The sequence below is a fragment of the Scyliorhinus torazame genome, chromosome 6 (genome assembly GCF_047496885.1).
Source record: "Scyliorhinus torazame isolate Kashiwa2021f chromosome 6, sScyTor2.1, whole genome shotgun sequence".
Classification (NCBI taxonomy): Eukaryota; Metazoa; Chordata; class Chondrichthyes; order Carcharhiniformes; family Scyliorhinidae; genus Scyliorhinus; species Scyliorhinus torazame.
This window is the reverse complement of record NC_092712.1, coordinates 99,236,275-99,258,104: the sequence shown is the minus strand read 5'-3', so window position 1 is coordinate 99,258,104 and position 21,830 is coordinate 99,236,275. Positions and strand designations below refer to the sequence as shown.

The following is a 21,830-nucleotide window of genomic DNA, read 5'->3' as shown; positions in this document are numbered from 1 at the left end:
ATTTGTTAAAGGAATATGGGGAACTGGCAGGGAGGTGAATTTGAGACCAGGAAGAGATCAGCCATGATCTGATTGAATGGTGGAGCAGACTCGGAAGGCTAAATTGCCTACTTCTTTTCCTAATTCCTGTGTACCTATGCATGTACCTGGGCTTTCTGCCAATCTTCCACCAAGATTATCGGAAGAATCCCTCACAATGATGCATTACACTGAAAGCTGGCAGCTCGAGTTTTGTGGTCATGCGTACTTCTTGCACATAAATAAATGGTGTGATGTCAATTCCTCAATATAATTTACTATAATGAGTTTTTGTTTTTGTTTTTTCAGCACAGTTTGTTAATATTCCAGGAAGTTGCACCTTTGATGGGCCAATTGGAAGTTCTTGGTTCACTAACTGTAGCCTAATGCAAAAGAATGATGATGATTTTGACTGGACTATAGGAAGCAAAAGCATCACTGCAGGAACTGGTCCAGTAACTGATCACACCCCCGGTAAGTACATCTGTTTTATCGATCACACAGCAGCAGCGCAGGGTAAACTGTACTTGGTAATCTGCATTATTACAAGGACCACTTATTTCCAAGCCCCTGACCCCAGCTCTTTACTACTGAAACCCTCATCATGTTATCTCTAGACTGGACTTTTCTATTACATTCTTGGACAGTCTCTCACATTCTACCTTCTGTAAGCTTGAGGTCATCCAAAAGTCTACTGCCATGTCTTAATTCATAGTCAATCCCCTTCACTCCTCACGACTGCTTCGCAAAATTTGGTTCCAACTCCATCTACAAGTTTGCTGACGACACGACCATAGTGGGTCAGATCTCGAACAATGACGAGCCTTAATACAGGTGGGAGGTAGAGAACCTAGTGGAGTGGTGCAACGACAACAATCTATCTCTCAATGTCAGCAAAACCAAAGAGCTGGTCATTGACTTCAGGAAGCAAATTACTGTACACACCCGTGTCTGCATCAACGGGGCCGAGGTGGAGATGGTTGACAGCTTAAAATTTCTAGGGGTGCGCATCACCAAAAATCTGTCCTGTCCACCTACGTTGACGCTACGACCAAGAAAACATAATAGCACCTATACTTCCTCAGGAAACTAAGGAAATTTGGCATGTACACACTGACTCTTACCAATGTTTACAGATGTACCATAGAAAACATCCTATCACAGCCTGGTATGGCAATTGCTCGGCCCAAGACCGCAAGAAACTTCAGAGAGTCGTGAACACAGCCCAGTCCATCACACGAACCTGCCTCCCACTCATTGACTCTATCTACACCTCCCACTGCCTGGGGAAAGCGGGCAGCATAATCAAAGACTCCTCCCACCTGGCTTACTCACTAAGAACAAAGAACAAAGAAAGGTACAGCACAGGAACAGGCCCTTCGGCACTCCAAGCCTGTGAGACCATGCTAAACTAAAATCTTCTCCACTTCCTGGGTCCGTATCCCTCTATTCCCATCCTATTCATGTATTTGTCAAGATGCCCCTTAAATGTCACTACTGTCCCTGTTTCCACCACCTCCTCCGGCAGCGAGTTCCAGGCACCCACTACACTCTGTGTAAAAATCTTGCCTCGTACATCCACTCTAAACCTTGCCCCTCGCACCTTAAACCTATGCCCCCTAGTAATTGACCCCTCTACCCTGGGAAAAAGCCTCTGACTATCCACTCTGTCTATGCCCCTCTTCCAACTTCTTCCATCAGACAGGAGGTACAAAAGTCTGAAAACACACACAATCAGATTCAAAAACAGATTTTTCCCCACTGTTACCAGACTCTGAAACGACCCTCTTGTGGACTGACCTGATTAATACTACACTCCTGTATGCTTCACCCGATGTCGGTGTCTATGTATTTACATTGTGTACCTTGTGTTGCCCTGTTATGTTTTTTCATTTTCTTTTCTTTTCTTTTCATGTACTAAATGATCTGTTTGAGCTTCTCACAGAAAAATACTTTTCACTGTACCTCGGTACACGTGACAATAAACACATCCAATCCCTGTTCTCGCTAACCTACCATCGTTCCCAACAATGCCTCAATTTTAACATTTTCATTCTTGTTTTTAAATCCCTCCAGCGCCTCAGCCCTCTCCATCTCTGTAATCTCCCACAATCCTACATCCTCTGCGGTATCTGTGTTCCCCTAATTCCAATACCTTCAGCATCCCCGATTTTAGTTGTCCTATCATTGGTGACCTATCTAGGCCCAAGTTCTGGAATGCCTGCCGTTAACAATTCCATCTCTCTACCTCATTTCCTCCATGAAAACACTCCTTAGAACCTACTTCTACAACCAAACTTTGATCACCTGTCCTAACATCTCCTTATGTGCTTCTGTGTCATATTTCATTTTGTGGGGCGGCATGTGGCGCTAGGACTGCATCGCTGAGGACCCGGGTTCGAATCCCGGCCCTGGGTCACTGTCCGTTTGGAGTTTGCACATTCTCCCCATGTCCACGTGGGTTTCACCCCCACAACCGAAGAGTTGTGGGTTAGGTGGATTGGCCACACTTGCCCCTTAATTGGAAAAAAAATAATTGGGTACTCTAAATTTAGTGAAAAAGGAAAATATTTCATTTCATGATCTCTGAAAGACCTTGGGACATTTTATCACATTAAATGTGTTATATAAATACTAATTGTTATTGTCATTTGGCGGGAATTATGTATTTGTAAAATATTATTCATTAGAAAGTGAAGAGAAATCCATTTTAACACATCATTTTCTGCAATTAACTTTTGTTTAAAATAAAAGCAAATCAATGTCCAAGCATTTTATGTTTACTTTTCATACCCAATATAATTACGAATGACTATTCAACCATTGTTGAATGCAAAGTGGCTTTTCCTTATTTCACGGTTGAGGTTTGGTTTTCTTCTTATGATAAGTGCATTGACCAACATTTTAAAGAATCAATTCCATCATTTTGCGATGCTGGCTGGACAAATGGCAAGCAGGCCTTTGGCTATTGTTTTTCATTTCATATGAAGAGTCATAGAGACAAGGGGTTGGATTTCCCCCTTGGAGACAGGATACAGGAGTAGTGTCATTGTGTCATTTCTGGGTCAGAAACCACTTCTGGGGGACCTGAGTTTCGGTTTTCCTGCCCTCATTTGGGGTGGAGGTGGATTTCCTGCCCAATTACAGCTAGTGGGGGCAGGAATTGGGACAGGCTTCTGACACCCACCGCAACTATTAAAGGTAGAAGGAGGAGAACACCTTGTGACGTAGCAAGGCGTTTAGCAAATGGGAGCCAGTGGAGTAATGGTATTGTCCCTGGACTAGTAATCCAGGGACACAGGGTAATGCTCTGGGGACCTGGGTTCAAATCCCACCATGGGAATGCCACCATGGACGATGGTGAAATTTGAATTCAATAAAAATCTGGAGTTAAATGATGACCATGGAACAATTGTTAATTGTCTTAAAAACCCATCTGGTTCACCAACTCCAACACCCATTAGGACATTAAGTGACCCCAGATCCACAAAAGTGTGGTTGACTCATAAATGCCCAGCCAGCGATTCCCACTAACCATGAACAAATATTTTAAAACTCACTCGACCTGCGGCACCATCTGACCGCTCCAGGTGCTGGAGTGCCAGTGCCCTTCGAACACACAATGCCCCACCAGCTGTGATCCTGATATGTTGTGCAATAGCAGTAAGCAGGGTATCTGCCATCTGAGTTATCCACCAGTAAGCAGCCATCGGTAAGATGCCGCAGAGATTCCCAGCTGTGACCATCCGTCTCGAGACTCACAGTCTCCTTTGGCACAGGTCCACAGTCCTGTAGGTGTCTTTGCCTCTCCCCATATAGGTCCTGTGCTCAGGGCAGTGTCTCCTCCAGCATCAGATGCCCAATGCTCAGCCCTTCCTGTGCAGGCTGCTGGGTCTCATCTCCATTGGCCTCAATTTCTAAGGATGAAGGACCAATTTTCACCTGCACTCTTCCTGAAATGGAACTTTGTACATCCTTTAAATTTGAAATACCATTTTTACTTCCCTTTTGAAACCCTTCTCACCGCCATAACACATCGCTGCCTCCATGTCTATGGTCTTGCCATCTCGCGGAAAAACTGCCTGGAGATGGGCTCATAATCAGCCCAACTTGATGTATATTAGTTCCTTACTAGGAACAAGCCTGTACTAAGGCCGAATCCCTCATCTTGGTTTGGGAAAATTAGTGAGGGCAGAAATAGAGACTTGGGAACATTTTATTTTCAGTTCCCCCCTCCATTTCCAACCTATCGGGATCCAGAAAATCTGTCCGATGGCGTCATTTATTGCATAAAAGGGGGCCATATAGCCCATCGAGGCAATGCTAATTCTCTGCAGGGAAAACCAATTAGTTACATTATTCACTGTATCCCCATGGCCTCCACCATCCTTGTGAGCAATGAATGGCAGGTCCATACCACTCGCTGCGTGAGAAAGCTCTGTCTCATAAATCCCCTGCATCTAACACAGACATAGACATGGAACATGGAATCCCTACAGTGCAGAAGGAGGCCATTCGGCCCATCCAGTCTGCATCAACCCTCTGAAAGAGCACCTTATCTAGACCCCCCCCCCGGAACACTAAAATCCCACCTAACGTTTGGACACTAAGAGCAATTTAGCATGGCCAATCCACCTAACCTGCACATCTTTGGACTGTGGGAGGAAACCGGAGCACCTGGAGGAAACCCATGTTGACACAGGGGAAATGTGCAGGCTCCACATCGACAGTCATCCGAGGTTGGGATTGAAACCGGGTTCCTGGTGCTGTGAGGCAGCAACCACTGTGCCACCGTGCTGCTCCAAGTCTCTTACTCAAAAGCTTAAATCTGTGTTTTTTTACCATCAGCTAATGGGAACAATATTTTCTTGTCCACCTTATTCCAAATCTATCTTCATCTCTGTCAAATATCTCCTCAATCTCCTTTGCTCCAAAGAGAACTACAGACCCTGAAACCTCAACTTGCATCTGAAATCCCTCAACGCTGGAACCATTCTGGCAAATCTCCTCTGCATCCTTTCTAGGGTCCCACATTTTTCTTAAGGTCTGGTAATCAAAACTGGTTGCAGCACACTAATTGTGGCCTAACCAGAGCTTTATAAAGGTTCAGCATGAATTCCCTGTTTGTACTCAATACCTCCCAAGAAGCCAAGATCTCACATGCTTTGCTGACCACTCTCCAATTATGTCATGAACCTCCAGGTCCCTCTGCCCTGCACATTCTTTAGACCTGTGTCATTAGGACGGCACGTGGCTCAGCGGTTAGCACTACGACTGCGGCGCTGAGGACCCAAGTTTGAATCACGGCCCTGGGCCACTGTCCATGTGGATCTTGCACATTCTCCCTGAGTCTGCTTGGGTTTCACCCCCATAACCCAAAGATGTGCAGGTTAGGTAGATTAGCCACGCTAAATTGCCCCTTAATTGTAAAAACAAATAATTGGGTCCTCTAAATTTATTTTTTTTAAATAAAAAAGATCTGTGTCATTAAGTAAAATGTACCTCTTCCTTACTACTTCTGCTAAAATGCATCACCTCACACTTCTCTGAACTAAATTCCATCTACCACTGGCCTGCCCATTCTACTAGGCTACCCGTGTCCCATTGCAGTCAATTTGTACCATCCCCACTGTTTGCAGTTCTTCCAAGTTTTGTAACATTGGCAAATTTTTAAATTTTGCTCAGCATTCCAATATCCAAGTCATTTATATATATCAAAAAAGAGCAGTGGGCCCAGCACTGAATCTTGGGGAACACCACTGTCCACCATCTTCGACTTTGAAAGAATTAAACTTTGCCATTATGTCCTTTTTTATCTGTACTTACCCTCACCCTCCTACTTCATGAGTATCAATTTTGTTAACCAGCCTTTTATGTGATACTTTGTCAAATGTTTACTTATACTCCGTACAAACAGCATTCATTCAACTTTATCTGTCACTTCTTCAAAAACTTCAGCTAACTTAGTTAAGCACCTTCCAAACCCACAACCACTGCCATCTAGAAGGACAAGGGCGGCATATATATATGGAACCACCACCTGGAAGTTCCCCTCCAAGCCACTCACCATCCTGACTTGGAAATGTGTCACCGTTCCTTCACTGTTACTGGATCAAAATCCTGACTCTCCTTCCCTAACAGCACTGTGGGTGTGCCTGCACCTCCTGGAATGCAGCGGTTCAAGAAGGCAGCTCACTACCCCCTTCTCAAGTGCAATTATAAATGAGCAGAGGATACTAGCCTAGCCAGTGATGCCCACCTCCTTTGTTTGGTCATTCTCTTCATCATTTGGTACCTTTTCTGTGCAGCAGATCCTTTCTATTCTCCTCCAAGCCCACATTTCAAAGCTATTTAGCAAGTTGGTCTCCGTTAAATCTAAGTCTCACATCCATAAAGAATGGCACTCCAAATCAAACTCTTTACGAGTTCCTTCTTGAGTTGTTTATTGAGCTTTCCAGTTACAAACTGTCTATTCTTACTCAATACAGTCTTTCCCATCACTAATCTTGTTATTTCTGTGATGCGTCTTCCAGCTGCAGAATGCTTCCTAAGTACTTGAGTTCTTGCACTTCTTATGGTTCTTTTCCTTCTATTATTTTTAGAAGGGAGGAGGTGTAGCAGTCTTGGTCAAAAATAGTATTAAAGCTCTTGAATGAGATGCAGTTCCTGAATTAGAATCTATATGGTTGGAGGTGAGAAACAGGAAGGGAGCGGTGAACGTTTTTGATATTTACTATAGACCTTCAAATAATGGGGAGGAAGTGGAAGAGAGAATTTGTAGGCAGATTATGGAACCTTCAGGGCAAATAGGGTTGTGATAGTTGGGAATTTGAGTTACCCTAAGGTGGACTGGGAAACGGGTAGAATATGAGGCATGGAAGGGGAGAGATTCCTGCAGGAGAACTTTCTGGATCAGTATATTTCCAGTCCTACCAGAGAGCAAGCTGAACTGGATCTGGTGGTAGGAAATAAGGCAAGGCAGGTGGAGAATGCCAGACTGGGGAAGCCGTTAGGAAGTAGCAATCATAATATAATACGATTAGGGCAGCACGGTGGCGCAGTGGGTTAGCCCTGCAGCCTCATGGCGCCAAGGTCCCAGGTTTGATCCCGGCTCTGGGTCACTGTCCGTGTGGAGTTTGCACATTCTCCCCGTGTTTGCATGGGTTTCGCCCCCACAACCCAAAGATGTGCAGGGTAGGTGGATTGGCCACGCTAAATTGCCCCTTAATTGGAAACAATTAATTGGGTACACTAAATTTATTTTTAAAAAATAAAATAAATAAAAAATAAAAAAATAAAATAATATAATACGATTGAATATTAAGTTGGAAAATGATACAATCGATCATGGGTTAAGATCCCAGAATAGAAAAGGGCAACTTTTAGAGTTTTTTAAATTGAACTGGAGCAGGTTGATTGGAAATGCATTTTGATGGGAAAAGTGGATGAAAAATGGGCGACATTCAAAGGAGAGATTAATAGGGTGCAAGTTAGATATTTACCTATGAGGAATAAATATGCGGTATCGAAAACCAAAGTACCTGGAAGACTATGGATATTGATGATAAAATAAGGAAGAAAAAGAGTCATATGATGCATGTCAGAATAATATTAGCAATAGAAATCAGGAAGAGTATCTCAAATGCAGGAGAGAAGTTAAGACTGGACCAAGGAAGGTAAAGAGAAAGCATGAGGAAAGGATTGCAGGCTGTACTAAAACAACATGGCTTTGTCAAAAGCAGGCCATATGTGACAAATTTAATTGAGTTCTTTGACGATGTGACACAACCAGTGGATAAAAATAGTGCCGTGGGTGTTGTATATTTGGACTTTCAGAAAACATTTGATACAGTGCCAAATGGCAGGCTGATTAACAAATTAAAAATCATTGGGACTGATGGGTCCTTGGCGGCATAATTAGAAGTTGGCTAAGTGATAGGAAACAGAGGGTAGGTATAGATGGGCATTTCCCAGACTGGAGATGAGTTGAAAGTAGTGTACCCCAGGGCTCAGTGTTGGGAGCCTTGGTTTTTCTGATTTATATAAATGGTTTAGCAGTGGGTGTTGAGGGCAAAATCTCTAAATTTTCAGATGATACAAAGCTCGGGAGAATAGCGAATTGGGAGGATGACACTGAACGACTTCAGAGGGACATTGACAAGTTGGCTAAATGGGAAGACACCTAGCAGATGAATTTTAATGCAGCAAAATGTGAGGTAATGCATTTTGGTAGGAGAAACATGGGGAGACAATATAGGCTCAACGGTGCAACTTTGAGGGGAGTACAGGAGCAGAGGGTTCGCGGGGTTCAAATACATAATTCTCTGAAGGTGGCCAGGCAAGTTGAAACAGTTGATAAGAAGGCTTGAGAGCGTCCTTGGTTTATAAATTGAGGCATACGCCGCGATCTTCCAGCCACGCTGCACTGGAAAAGCAGCTTTGATGAAAGCCGGGATACTCCACTCCCGGGATCTACCCGGTCCGCAGCGCCTTGCGAGATTCAATGCAATCTCGCGAGGCGTTGTAAGGAGAATTCAGCCCACAATGGTTTTTTGCAAATCTGCATATTAGAGTGAGGCAGTAAGCCTTACTCTAATGTGGAGATTCCCAAGGTACTTGTGGCTTTGGGATTAAATCCCTTCGCCTTGGTGACCTCCGGCGAGCGCCGTTTGGTACTGGTCCCCAGACGAAACAGCACTTGTGGAGGTCTCCAAGGGCATCGTGGGCTACAGTTGCCTCCCATTTGGGCAGAGTGGTGCCATGGCACTTCTTGTGCCACCTGGGTACCCTGACAGTGCCAATTGGGTGCCAGCCTTGCACTGCCAAGGTGCCCAGGTGGCACTGCCAACTGGCAGGGGCATTGCCAGGTTTACATTGCCAAGATGCCAAGCTGGCATTTTTTGCACATGCGCGACTGGGCCGGGGTTGCCCGCCATGGGTGTTTGGGGGGGGGGGTGACACTCCTATGTTGCATTCAGGCTGGTGGGGGGAGATAAAGGATTTTTTGGTGGGCCTCGGGTGTTGCAGCGAGCGAGCTATCCATTGTCAAAATTGGCGCTATGGGTGGCCTTGGCCACGCGTTCCCTCTTTAGGCCCCTTATTCAAAGCAAGTTGCATTGAGTGGCCATGTGTTTCTCAGCACTGCGAGTGTTGGGAAACACGCGGCTAAACACGCTAGCTCGGGAACTTTATTCCCTTTTGGGAATATTGCGCCCATAGAGTATAAAAGCAAGGAAGTGAGCTACACCTCAACAAATCATTGGTCAGACCACATTTGGAGTACTGTGTTCAGTTCTGGGCACGATATTTAAGGAAGGATGTTAAAGCCCTGGAGAGTACATGGGAGATTTACTAGAATAATACCAGGAATGAGGAATTTTGGCTACAAAAAAGATTGGAGAAATTAATCTTCTTCTCCTTGGAGCAGAGAAGATTAAGAGGCGATCTTATTGAGGTATTCAAAATTATGAACAATTCTGACAGGGTAAAGAAGGATATTCTGTTTCCACGACTTGGTATGTCAGCGACTAGGAGCACAATTTCAAGATGGTCAGCAAGAGGGCTCGGAGTGAGATGAGGAGAAACTTCAGGGAGAAGGGGAGGTCGTGTCTCACTAACTTGATCGAGTTTTTCGCAGAGGTCACAACGATAATTGATGCAGGTAGGGCAGTGGATGTTGTCTATATGGACTTCAGTAAGGCCTTTGACAAGGTTCTTCATGGTAGACTGGTACAAAAGATGAAGTCACATGGGATCAGTGGTGAGCTGGCAAGGTGGATATAGAACTGGCTAGGTCATAGAAGGCAGAGAGTAGCAATGGAAGGATGCTTTTCTAATTGGAGGGCTGTGACTAGTGGTGTTCTGCAGCGATCAGTGCTGGGACCTTTGCTGTTCGTAGTATATATAAATGATTTGGAGGAAAATGTAACTGGTCTGATTAGTACGTTTGCAGACGACACAAAGGTTGGTGGAATTGCGGATAGCGATGAGGACTGTCAGAGGATACAGCAAGAATTAGATTGTTTGGAGACTTGGGCGGAGAGATGGCAGATGGAGTTTAATCTGGACAAATGTGAGGTAATGCATTTTGGAAGGTCTAATGCAGGTAAGGGGATATACAGTGAATGGTAGAACCCTCAAGAGTACTGAAAGTCAGAGAGATCTAGGTGTACAGGTCTACAGGTCACTGAAAGGGGCAACACAGGTGGAGAAGGTAATCAAGAAGGCATATGGCATGCTTGCCTTCATTGGCCGGGGCATTGAGTATAAGAATTGGCAAGTCATGTTGCCGCTGTATAGAACCTTAGTTAGGCCACACTTGGAGTATAGTGTTCAATTCTGGTCACCACACTACCAGAAGGATGTGGAGGCTTTAGAGAGGGTGCAGAAGAGATTTACCAGGATGTTGCCTGGTATGGAGGGCATTAGCTTCGAGGAGCGGTTGAATAAACTCGGTTTGTTCTCACTGGAACGACGGAGGTTGAGGGGCGACCTGATAGAGGTCTACAATATTATGAGGGGCATAGACAGAGTGGATAGTCAGAGGCTTTTCCCCAGGGTAGAGGTGTCAATTACTAGGGGGCATAGGTTTGAGGTGCGAGGGGCAAGGTTTAGAGGAGATGTACGAGGCAAGTTTTTTGCACAGCAGGTAGTGGGTGCCTGGAACTCGCTGTCGGAGGAGGTGGTGGAAGCAGGGACGATAGTGACATTTAAGGGGCATCTTGCCAAATACATGAATAGGATGGGAATAGAGGGATACGGACCCAGGAAGTGTAGAAGATTGTAGTTTAGTCGGGCAGCATGGTCGGCACAGGCTTGGAGGGCCGAAGGGCCTGTTCGTGTGCTGTACTTTTCTTTGTTCTTTGTTCATTAGTCAGAGAGTTGTTGGGGTTTTGGAATGTGCTGCCTGGGAGAGTGGTAGAGGTGGATTCCATTGGGAGATTCAAAAGAGAGCTGATATTTATTTGAAAGTGATGTAATTAAAGAGCTACGGAGATAGGGCTGGGAAATGGGGCTAATTACGTTGCTCTTTTGGGAGCCGGTGCAGACACGATGGACCGTATGGCTTCCTTCTGTGCTGTAAATAACTTACAAACAAACAGATTATTATTTGGTAATTTTGAGATTTGCATTGCTTTGCTTTTGTCAATGTTCACTTTCATTCTGAGATCATGCATGCTGTTATATGTCTATCCATTAGTTCTGTAATCCATTTTCTGTGCTTGTGACAAGAGCTTACACATCTGCAAATCTAAATGATGTCGTCATTTGTTCCCCAATCTTAATGCTGGATGCTATGTCTTCAAAGGTTTTAATCACTGCTTCTGCATAGGCATTGAAATGGACAGATTAGAATAGTTGGTATTAGTTAGCAGAGGAAGAGTTGGGAATAGTCTGGGATGAGAATAGTTAGGTATTTGTTTTGACCGGTGCAGACGTTATGGGCCAATGGGCCTTTTCTGTGCTGTGGACCTCTACGACTCTATGACAGGTGACAAACAAAACCACAGGACCATAAAATATTTTGGGCGAGATTGTCCTGCTGTTCACGCTGGTGGGATCTTCCAGTCCCGCTGATGGTGCACCCCCGCCGAGGGTTTCCTAGCAGCAAAGGGTTGATTCAATGGGAAATCCCATTGACAGTGGTGGAACCAGAAGATCCCACTGCCGACCAATGATGGGCTGCCTCCCACCACAGAGAAACATGCCACAGGGAGACCAGAGAATCTTGCCCTTTATTTTTATCTGCACAGGCAGACAGGGTCTTAGTTTGAAAAATAATACCTTCACAACCTTTTCTCAGTACTACACTGGCATCTCAGTCTAGAAATTTGCTCCGGGATTTGGCATAAGTGAAAGAGGAGAATAGCATTCCCAAGCTCTAATTGGTATAATGTAAGATGCCTGCAATGTAAACTCTTTCCTTACTTAGAACAATATAGCACTGCACCTTTTCCCGACACGGCAAGTTTCCCCAAGGTGCAAACGTTATTGAACTCATATATTCAGTCAAATAGACCCCTGTCTCTCCAATAACCTTCATGAATAGAAAGGCGTTCTATTTTACAGTGTTATATTTATTATGAGAGATTTATTAAGGGTGTTGCTCATACAATCAAGATGATAATCTGCTCAAAGGTCACGCAAATACTCTGCTCACGTCACTACACATCACGTGATGCAGTACCAACAAGAATGTATTCCCAGATACAGAACAGACAGGTACAACTTTCTACACAAAAATGACCATTACCCAGAAAGCAGTCATGATGCTTCCATTTCTGTCACAATTGTTTGAAGTTGCAAGAAGGCTAAGCAGTGAGTCACAGCGTCACATGAGCAAGAATATCCCCTTTTTCCTTTGCTCAATAACCCATTTGATGAACTCTCAATTGTTTCACTCACAAGACAAAAACAAAGTAAAGTGTATATTCATGAAGCAAAAATGTAAACAGAGCAGACCTTTTGCCAACTTTAAAGACATTTTCTAGTACTTGGAGTGCTTTGCTGTTGCTATGCAATAGCCTGGAGCACATTGACAAAATAATTATTGATTGTTGCATGCTGCACAATATTACTATTGAAAGGCAAGGCTTTACTTGGTGAAGAACAGGCAGACCCTAGCAAGACAATAATAAATAACATGAACCCCTGTAACTTGGGGCCACTGGAGCTAAAGGCCAGAAGAGTACAAAGGTTACGCTTAGTAGCAGAGTGATTGAGGCTCAAGCACCAAAATTTTCATATTCATTATTTATTGTAATTTAACTTCAATTTACATCATTTTGACAGTGCATAACGCTTTGCAGTGGAATGGGGACTGTCAGAGGTCATGGTTTGCATTGTCCAATTGGAAGAAATAAAATTCAGGTTCTGCAAAGGAATTTTCAGCAATTAGGTTTATGATTTTGAAGTAGGACTGTGAGGGTAGCAATCCCTGGATAACACAAAGAACAATGAACTGCCTAAAATAAACAAAGACATTCACAATTGTTTGTGCTGAAGTTTAGAGCACTTCTGTGTTATTTACAACTGTCTGTAGTACACAATTTGTGGATGATTGTCGACAGTCTTTGTTTTATTGAAATTTCCAGGAAGAAATCCGATTTTCTTTCTTAAAACCGATGTACTAGATCACACTGTTTGCACCTTACAACATGGTGTGCATGGCTAATATCCTCCCGAGCAACAACAGACACACAGACATCAGGATCTCTTTGGGGATCCTGTTGAAGTACTTGATGTAGTAGGACAGGTGGGATGCCTCAGAGGTGATGCTAGTTACTGCGAAGGTGCTAATACGTTAACGAGAAACTGGAGCAGCATTACTAACCTGTTGTCAAGGGAACCTAATCTCAAAGAGGAGATTGAGGTGGAACGTCTTTACTCAGAGCGTGGTTAGACTGTGGACCTTGGCACCACATTGAGTAGTTGAGGCAAATAACACCAATGTATTTAAGGAGAAGCTAGATAACCACATGAGGGAGAAATATATGCGGATAGAACTGGATGAATTAGGGTGAAAGGAGTCTTGTGTGGGACATAAACATCTGTATAGACTGGATGGCCTGCTTCTGTGCTGTATAGACAAAATACCACAGTCATAAAGTTTCAAATGTTACTCCAGAGACAGAGAAAGTAATAAATCTGCTGTGGGACCCAGGTTAATTGGAATGCAATTGCTAACCAATGGCCATTGAAGACATTGAAGTCTCCGATCAGGCATGATCGAATGATCGTATTGAATGGCAGAGCAGGCTCGGCAGGCTCGATGGCCTACTGCTGTACCTATGTTCCAATATTATGAATAAAACACAAACCAGGGCAACTGGGAAGAAGGAAAAAACATTCAGACAAAAATATTTAGGTACAAAAATTAGTTTGTTTCACATTGTGCAAATGAAATTCCTCCAACATGTTACAAAGACATCATAGTGGTTTACTTTCCTTCAACATTCCAAACACGCCTGCTCTGTGTTCCGCAAGACAGGGAAAACTCATTAATCTGTGCAATTTTCATTAATGTGGGAATTCATATGTCAAATCCTGCCTTTCCTGCTGAAGTGGATAATTATTCTTTTCAGTGAGTTCCCGAGCTCACAATGGTTTGCATAGATTAATGTTTTTATGAGGGTGATGTGAGTGATGTCTTTTTACTGTTGATATGAACATGAAGGAGACTTATTCTGTAATATTTGCATGCAAGTAAACAGAACAACATAAATTTGTGCTGCTCATGACGTGCCAATTGTTACTTGCCAGCTCTACTGATGCTGAGGAATTCAATAAGTACATAATGCTATTTGTTTCTTTTGAAGGGGTTGGAGGAATGTTTCTGTACATTAATTCCGCAGCTCAGTGTGAAGGTGACATTGCAAGAATATCCACCACCCATCCATTTCCAGCAAGTGTTGGAGTCTGTCGCCTGCGATTCTGGTACTATATTCATGGTTCAAAAGAAATGGGAATTCTAAAAGTAAGGAAAACATTTGAAGAAGTATGGTTGTCCATTCATTATTTTTAATATCCTGACAATCTAGTATGGCGCAGTGAATTAGTACATTGTTCATAGAATCATAACATTTTACAGTGCAGAAGGAGGCCATTCGGCCCATTGAGTCTGCACCGGCAGCTAGAAAGAGCACCGTCCTTAACCCACGCCTCCAGCCCCATCCCCATAACCCAGTAACCCCACCTGACCTTTTGGATACTAAGGGGCAATTTATCGCGGCCACTCCACCTAACCTGCACATCTTTGGACTGTGGGAGGAAACCGGAGCACCCGGAGGAAACCCACGCAGTCAAGGGGAGAAAGTGCAAACTCCACACATACAGTCACTCAAGGCTGGAATTGAACCCGGGTCCTTGAAGCTGTGAGGCAGCAGTGTTAACTACTGTGCCACCGTGCGTTGGTCTTTCAACATGGTGACCCTATTACCAGGTATCCTAGATGAGCAAACAGGTTTTCACTCTCTGTTAATTCTCGCCCTCCTGCCTCTGTTATTTATAGCCACCTTTAGCTGGGACAGTGCCAACCACTCTCAATGTCTGGGAATGTGCAGAACAAAGCTCCCACTATTTTGACACCATTTGGTTTTCCAGAGACAGGTTCTGATGAAAGATCACAACCTGAAACATTAACTCTGTCTCTCTCTCTCCCCGGATGCTGTCCCAACAGCTGAGCATTTCCAGAACTTTCTGCTTTTATTTCAGATTTTCAGCATCTTTGAAACAGTTTTGCCTTCTTTGTCTTATTTGAATGTGGTCGCCAGGCAACTGGAGAATCCCGCCCGAGGTCAATGGATTTTTCCATTGTCGGTGTCTTACCACAGCGTTCTTGTGGTGGGCGGGGAGTGAGAATCCAGCCCACAGTTTCATGATAATTACCTGTGATTGTTTGCTTTTGGGAAATACTGTTCCAGGGAATCGAATTTGGCAAGTAAAATGATTTACAAATGTTGGAGACAATTTTGAGCCAGCACTCTCCCTCCGTGAGAAAATAGCAGGCCCAAAATCTCAGTTCAATTGTGTTTCCCCCGAGTGAGAGGATCTTCATTCAGACTCAGGCAATACTCTGAGGGCAAAGGGGTTAAGTTCTATTGAATTTATATTTGACTTTTCATGGGATGTTTGTCTGTCAGGAATTAGTATGTAAGGCTGTGAAGAGGGAGCATGAGGGTGCTCTTGAGGTTTGTACTTGTCATGCTAATTGCAGGCTTCACTCTAGTCAGCTATGCCTCATCTGCCAAAAGAGGCAGTAATCTGCCTGATATGCTAGGTCACCCTTCAGTGATCAGTTAATTGTGCCAATGAAATCTGCTGAGCTCAAGTTGAATGACACTGATTGGAGTCCCAAGCAAGGGGGCGACTGAGGGTGTCATCCAACCTGCCTGTCTGCCTGATGCACTATCAATTACGACGAAACGAGAGTAGAGAGTAATCGAGGCTTTATTACACAGAGATATGTGGCCTCCTACAGCTGCTGCCAAAATGGCTGCAGTTCGGAGAGCACACACATTTATACTCCGCCTACTGGGCGGAGCCAGCAGGCAGGGATCTTACCGTAATACCCTCGTATGCAGTGCAGTATATACAATATAATACAACAGTGGTGACTACCACACTGCCCCTCTTCCCCGGCTATATCTGTGGCCAGGTGTCCCTGGAGAGAGAGCATGAGGTGTCCACAGGCACCATCGAGGCCTTCCGTGCCCGGTGGGCACCGTGGGATCTGGGGTTCTTTATTGGCCCTTGTAATCACATTTCAGTTTGATGTTTTAGGTTTCATTTGCTCTTTGTTTTTGTTTAGGGCAGTATACCTTTATGGGGCTGCCATTTTACTTTGTCTAAATTAAATGTTTAATTTAATTGGTTCAGTCAAAATAGATGGAGTCCCAAGCATTGAACACCAGTGCTCACACATGAGTTTACATCACACAGGATACACTGATGTGAACCCCAGTGCAAAGCTTCGTGATGAGGTCTATCATCAGTCACCTGGTTGTAGGTTATGAGTGGAGCCATCATTGAGGTGCTCTGTGAGGATGCAAACATGGGTCCCATGCATCCCCTCAACTGCCCTGTCACCTAATGCAAGGTTTGGGGGTGTGGAGGGGACATTGGGAAATTCGGGGATATGTGCCAGTGAGACTCTCAATGGTCCTGGTGCGTAGTGTTGGTGGACTTGAGAGGGAAAACTGTGGGGATTTGCCAGTGTGAGAGGGGTGAGTGTGAGGCTCAGTGGAGGGAACGAAGCAGATGGGTGGAGGTCCCAGAGAAGTGGAGGGTCAGGGCTTTTCCAGAAAGCTTCAGCACTCACTTTGCAGTTCTTCTCTTTTCAGCGCATGATTCTGGAGAATCATGGAGCCTGTCGAGGTGGTGTTTCTAATATTTGCGACAGAGCAGCAGCAGAGACAGAGACATGCCACTGTATGCGGTCAGGACCAGTGCCTTTCTGAGGTGGGGGAGGCTTAGCTGTACTGGTAGCAGCACAACAGAGGGTGGATTCCCTCTGAAGACAGGATTAGGCAAAGCTATTCCGAAGCCGGACATCCTGCCGACAGATGATGGCGGATCACTTTTCAATATCCCGCAACAGCTGGCACTACATGGAATGGGAGGACACCACTGCCTGTAGCCCTTAAATGACAGCTGCTCTGAACCCCGGTGCAAGTGACTCATTTCAGGGCAGCACCAGTGATCTGAGTGGCATCTCCCAGTCAACTGCACACAACTGCATCAGGGAGGTACTGGTGCCCTTTATGCGAGAGCTCACATGTACATCAACTTGGATTGGGACCAGGAGAGCCAGAATGCCAGGGCCATGGGCTTCACCCATTTAGCAGGCATGTCCCAGGTGTAATAGACTACACCCATGTGGCTCTGCTGTTTCCATGGCATCATGTGGCACCAGTTAGAAACAATAAGGGATTCCACTCCCTCAACATCCAGATCGTCTGCGGCCACACAATGTGAATCATGCAGGTGTGTATTTGTTCCCTGGTGAGCATCCATGATAGTTACATCTTGCGGCGCTTGAAGATCCCAGATGTTTTTGAAGGTGGGCAGCCTCTGGAGGGATTGATCCTCAGGGACAAGGGGTACCCAAAACAAAATGGCTGATGACGCCAGTTCGGAGGTCACAAGCAGAAATGTCAACACACGACAATGAGGCTCATGCTTCAATGAGTGTGCTGGTCGAGCAGGTGATTGCATTGTTGAAGATGTGGTTCCGATGTCTGGACTGGTTGGGGGTGCTTTCCAGTACAGCCCCAGAGGCTGTCCCACATAATAGTTGTCTGCTGAGCTCTGCAGAGGGGAGATCACCTGGACCAGGAGGAGATGGAGGAGGGCTACATCTCCTCAGATGATGAGGATGTTAAGGAGGACAGTGAGAGGTAACCTGCAGAGGAGGAGGAGGAAGGATCTCAATGCCCTTATTGCCTCTCAGTTTGGGGAAGATCAGGACAATGGTTGAGGAGATCTCCTACTAAGGGGACTGTTATCTCATCGTTAGTGCGATGCCAGTGGTATGTTTCTGAGATGGTGCCTGATTCCGTGAACAGGGCGCTAAAGCCATTGGCTGGAATCTACAAGAGAATGCCTGATGATGAACGGGCTGATCATGGAGTTTAGAGAAGTGGGATGAGCTCTCATCCACCACAGTCCCTTTCGAGGTCAGGGATTCTATTGTGTTCTCCAACTAACCTCCAGGATGGGTCAGCATCTCGACACTTTATCAGCCCATGGCATCCTCTTCGTTGGGGAAGAACATAAGAACTAGGAGCAGGAGTAAGCCATTTGGCCCCTCGAGCCTGCTCCACCATTCAATGAGATCATGGCTGATCTTTTGTGGACTCAGCTCCACTTTCCGGCCCGAACACCACAACCCTTAATACCTTTATTCTTCAAAAAACTATCTATCTTTATCTTAAAAACATTTAATGAAGGAGCCTCTACTGCTTCACTGGGCAAGGAATTCCATAGATTCACAACCCTTTGGGTCAAGAAGTTCCTCCTAAACTCAGTCCTAAATCTACTTCCCCTTATTTTGAGGCTATGCCCCCTAGTTCTGCTTTCACCCGCCAGTGGAAACAACCTGCCCGCATCTATCCTATCTATTCCCTTCATAATTTTATACGTTTCTATAAGATCCCCCCTCATCCTTCTAGATTCCAACGAGTACAGTCCCAGTCTGCTCAACCTCTCCTCGTAATCCAACCCCTTCAGCTCTGGGATTAACCTAGTGAATCTCCTCTGCACACCCTCCAGTGCCAGTACGTCCTTTCTCAAGTAAGGAGACCAAAACTGAACACAATACTCCAGGTGTGGCCTCACTAACATCTTATACAATTGCAGCATAACTTCCCTAGTCTTAAATTCCATCCCTCTAGCAATGAAGGACAAAATTCCATTTGCCTTCTTAATCACCTGTTGCACCTGTAAACCAACGTTTTGCGACTCATGCACTAGCACACCCAGGTCTTTCTGCACAGCAGCATGTTTTAATATTTTATCATTTAAATAATAATCCCTTTTGCTGTTATTCCTACCAAAATGGATAACATCACATTTGTCAACATTGTATTCCATCTGCCAGACCCTAGCCCATTCATTTAGCCTATCCAAATCCCTCTGCAGACTTTCAGTATCCTCTCCACTTTTTGCTTTACCACTCATCTTAGTGTTGTCTGCGAACTTGGACACATTGCACTTGGTCCCCAACTCCAAATCATCTATGTAAATTGTGAACAATTGTGGGCCCAACACTGATCCCTGAGGGACACCACTAGCTACTGATTGCCAACCAGAGAAACACCCATTAATCCCCACTCTTTGCTTTCTATTAATTAACCAATCCTCTATCCATGCTACTACTTTCCCCTTAATGCCATGCATCTTTATCTTATGCAGCAACCTTTTGTGTGGCACCTTGTCAAAGGCTTCCTGGAAATCCAGATATACCACATCCATTGGCTCCCCATGTCCTCAAATAATTCCACGAAATTAGTTAGGCACGACCTGCCCTTTATGAACCCATGCTGCGTCTGCCCAATGGGACAATTTCCATCCAGATGCCTCGCTATTTCTTCCTTGACGATAGATTCCAGCATCTTCCCTACTACCAAAGTTAAGCTCACTGGCCTATAATTACCCGCTTTCTGCCTACCTCCTTTTTTAAACAGTGGTGTCACGTTTGCTAATTTCCAATCCGTAGGGACCACCCCAGAGTCTAGTGAATTTTACTGAATTATCACTAGTGCATTTGCAATTTCCCTAGCCATCTCATTTAGGACTCTGGGATGCATTCCATCAGGGCCAGGAGACTTGTTTACCTTTAGCCCCATTAACTTGCCCATCACTACCTCCTTAGTGATAACAATCCTCTCAAGGTCCTCACCTGTCATAGCCTCATTTCCATCAGTCACTGGCATGCTATTTGTGTCTTCCACTGTGAAGACCGACCCAAAAAACCTGTTCAGTTCCTCAGCCATTTCGTCATCCCCCATTATTAAATCTCCCTTCTCATCCTCGAAAGGACCAATATTTACGTTAGCCACTCTTTTTTGTTTCATACATTTGTAGAAACTTTTACTATCTGTTTTTATATTCTGGGCAGGTTTACTCTCATAATCTATCTTACTCTTCTTTATAGCTTTTTTAGTAGCTTTCTGTTGCCCCCTAAAGATTTCCCAGTCCTCTAGTCTCCCACTAATCTTTGCTACTTTGTATGCTTTTTCCTTCAATTTGATACTCTCCCTTATTTCCTTAGATATCCATGGTAGATTTTCCCTCTTTCTACCGTCCTTCCTTGTTGTTGGTCTAAACCTTTGCTGAGCACTGTGAAAAATCGCTTGGAAGTTTCTCCACTGTTCCTCAACTGTTTCACCATAAGGTCTTTGCTCCCAGTCTACCTTAGCGAGTTCTTCTCTCCCATTGTAATCTCCTTTGTTTAAGCACAAAACACTAGTGTTTGATTTTACCTTCTCACCCTCCATCTGAAGAGTGGCTGGAATGAGAGGCCTGGGGAGGGGGGGGGGGTGGTTGGCGGGTGGCGCACCCAGTGTGCGAGGGGCTTCCGGACCCATGAAATGAGAGGTTGGAGGTGAACACAGCGATGTTCATGTACATGTGTTCATTCGGTGCCTATAGTTTCTTACTCTTCTTCACTCTCGCACTACATCTAGGTATCTGCCCAGGATGCACAGCTGAGGTTGAGGGGTTCTTCTGTCTTTCATGCCCTGTTGCCTGAGATGACTTTGTTAGGTATCCTCTGGGGGCCCTGCAACTTGATGGTCCGGGTGTACTTTTGGGCAGCATGGGTGTCGCAGTGCTAACCTTCTCTATGTTTGGAGGTGGGTCGCTTACAGGGAGGGGCGGGCATCAGGTGGGCTGTACACCTCCCCTGGGTCCCCTGGGCTGAGGACCTTGGGCTCTGCTCTTGCTGATTATCTTCCCTTCTCCATGGGATAGAGGGGCAGCTGAAGGGAATCCACAAAATCCGTAGATGAGGTCCAGAAACCTCACTGTGCTCTGGCGCAGACATTCGTGGATTCCCACAAATGAACTCATGACTTCAGCTATGGAACTCATGTCCTCACCATGGAGGTCATGAGCTGAGTCATGGAGTGGACATCACCCTGCCATGGAGTCCATGTCCTTCACCAACGTCTCCTCTACAGCTGCCACCCTCGTAGTGTTGGCTTCGTTTTGTTGCATTGACGGCACCATCTACTCCAGCTGGCTTTGCCATCTGAGAATGGATGCTGTCAACCCTCCTGGTTCTCGCAACTCTGCCTTTGTAGTTCCCTCAATCCTGGAATGATTGGACCCAGGGACTTGTGATCAGCCAGGGGTTCAGCAGAGTCCTGGGCTCCGGCATCCTCTTAATGCCAGATCCCTGGGACGTCCCTGCTTCCACCTGCTGTGGATCGTCAGCTTTGAGGTGCTCACCAGTGAATGACCCAGAAGCCTTAATCCCACCAAGGTGTGAGTATCTGCGCTGGCGGAGCACCCGGAGGAAACCCATGCAGGCACGGGGAGAACGTGCAGACTCCACACAGACAGTGACCCAGCAGGGAATCGAACCTGGGACCCTGGCGGGGGAAGCCACAGTGCTACCGTGCTGCCACTGATCGCCAACCTGTTAGTTAACCAATCCTCTATCCATTACCCATAATGCCATGCACCTTTATCTAATGCAGCATCTTTTGATCGGCACCTTGTCGGATACCTTCTGGAAAACCAGATACACCACATCCACCGGTTCCCCGTTGTCCACTGCGCTCATTATGTCCTCAAAGACTCCAGAA

General features: G+C 45.3%; 1 protein-coding gene across 1 annotated transcript in view; it reads left to right on the top strand.

Annotated features, from left to right (window-relative positions):
- The window catches only part of LOC140425847 (MAM and LDL-receptor class A domain-containing protein 1-like), a 659,308-nt gene that overhangs the window by 492,269 nt on the left and 145,209 nt on the right, over positions 1-21,830 (top strand). Inside the window, exons 32-33 of the mRNA XM_072510232.1 lie at positions 328-492; positions 14,337-14,494. Of these exons, the coding sequence (XP_072366333.1) occupies positions 328-492; positions 14,337-14,494 (323 nt within the window). The remainder of the gene's footprint in view (positions 1-327; positions 493-14,336; positions 14,495-21,830) is intronic.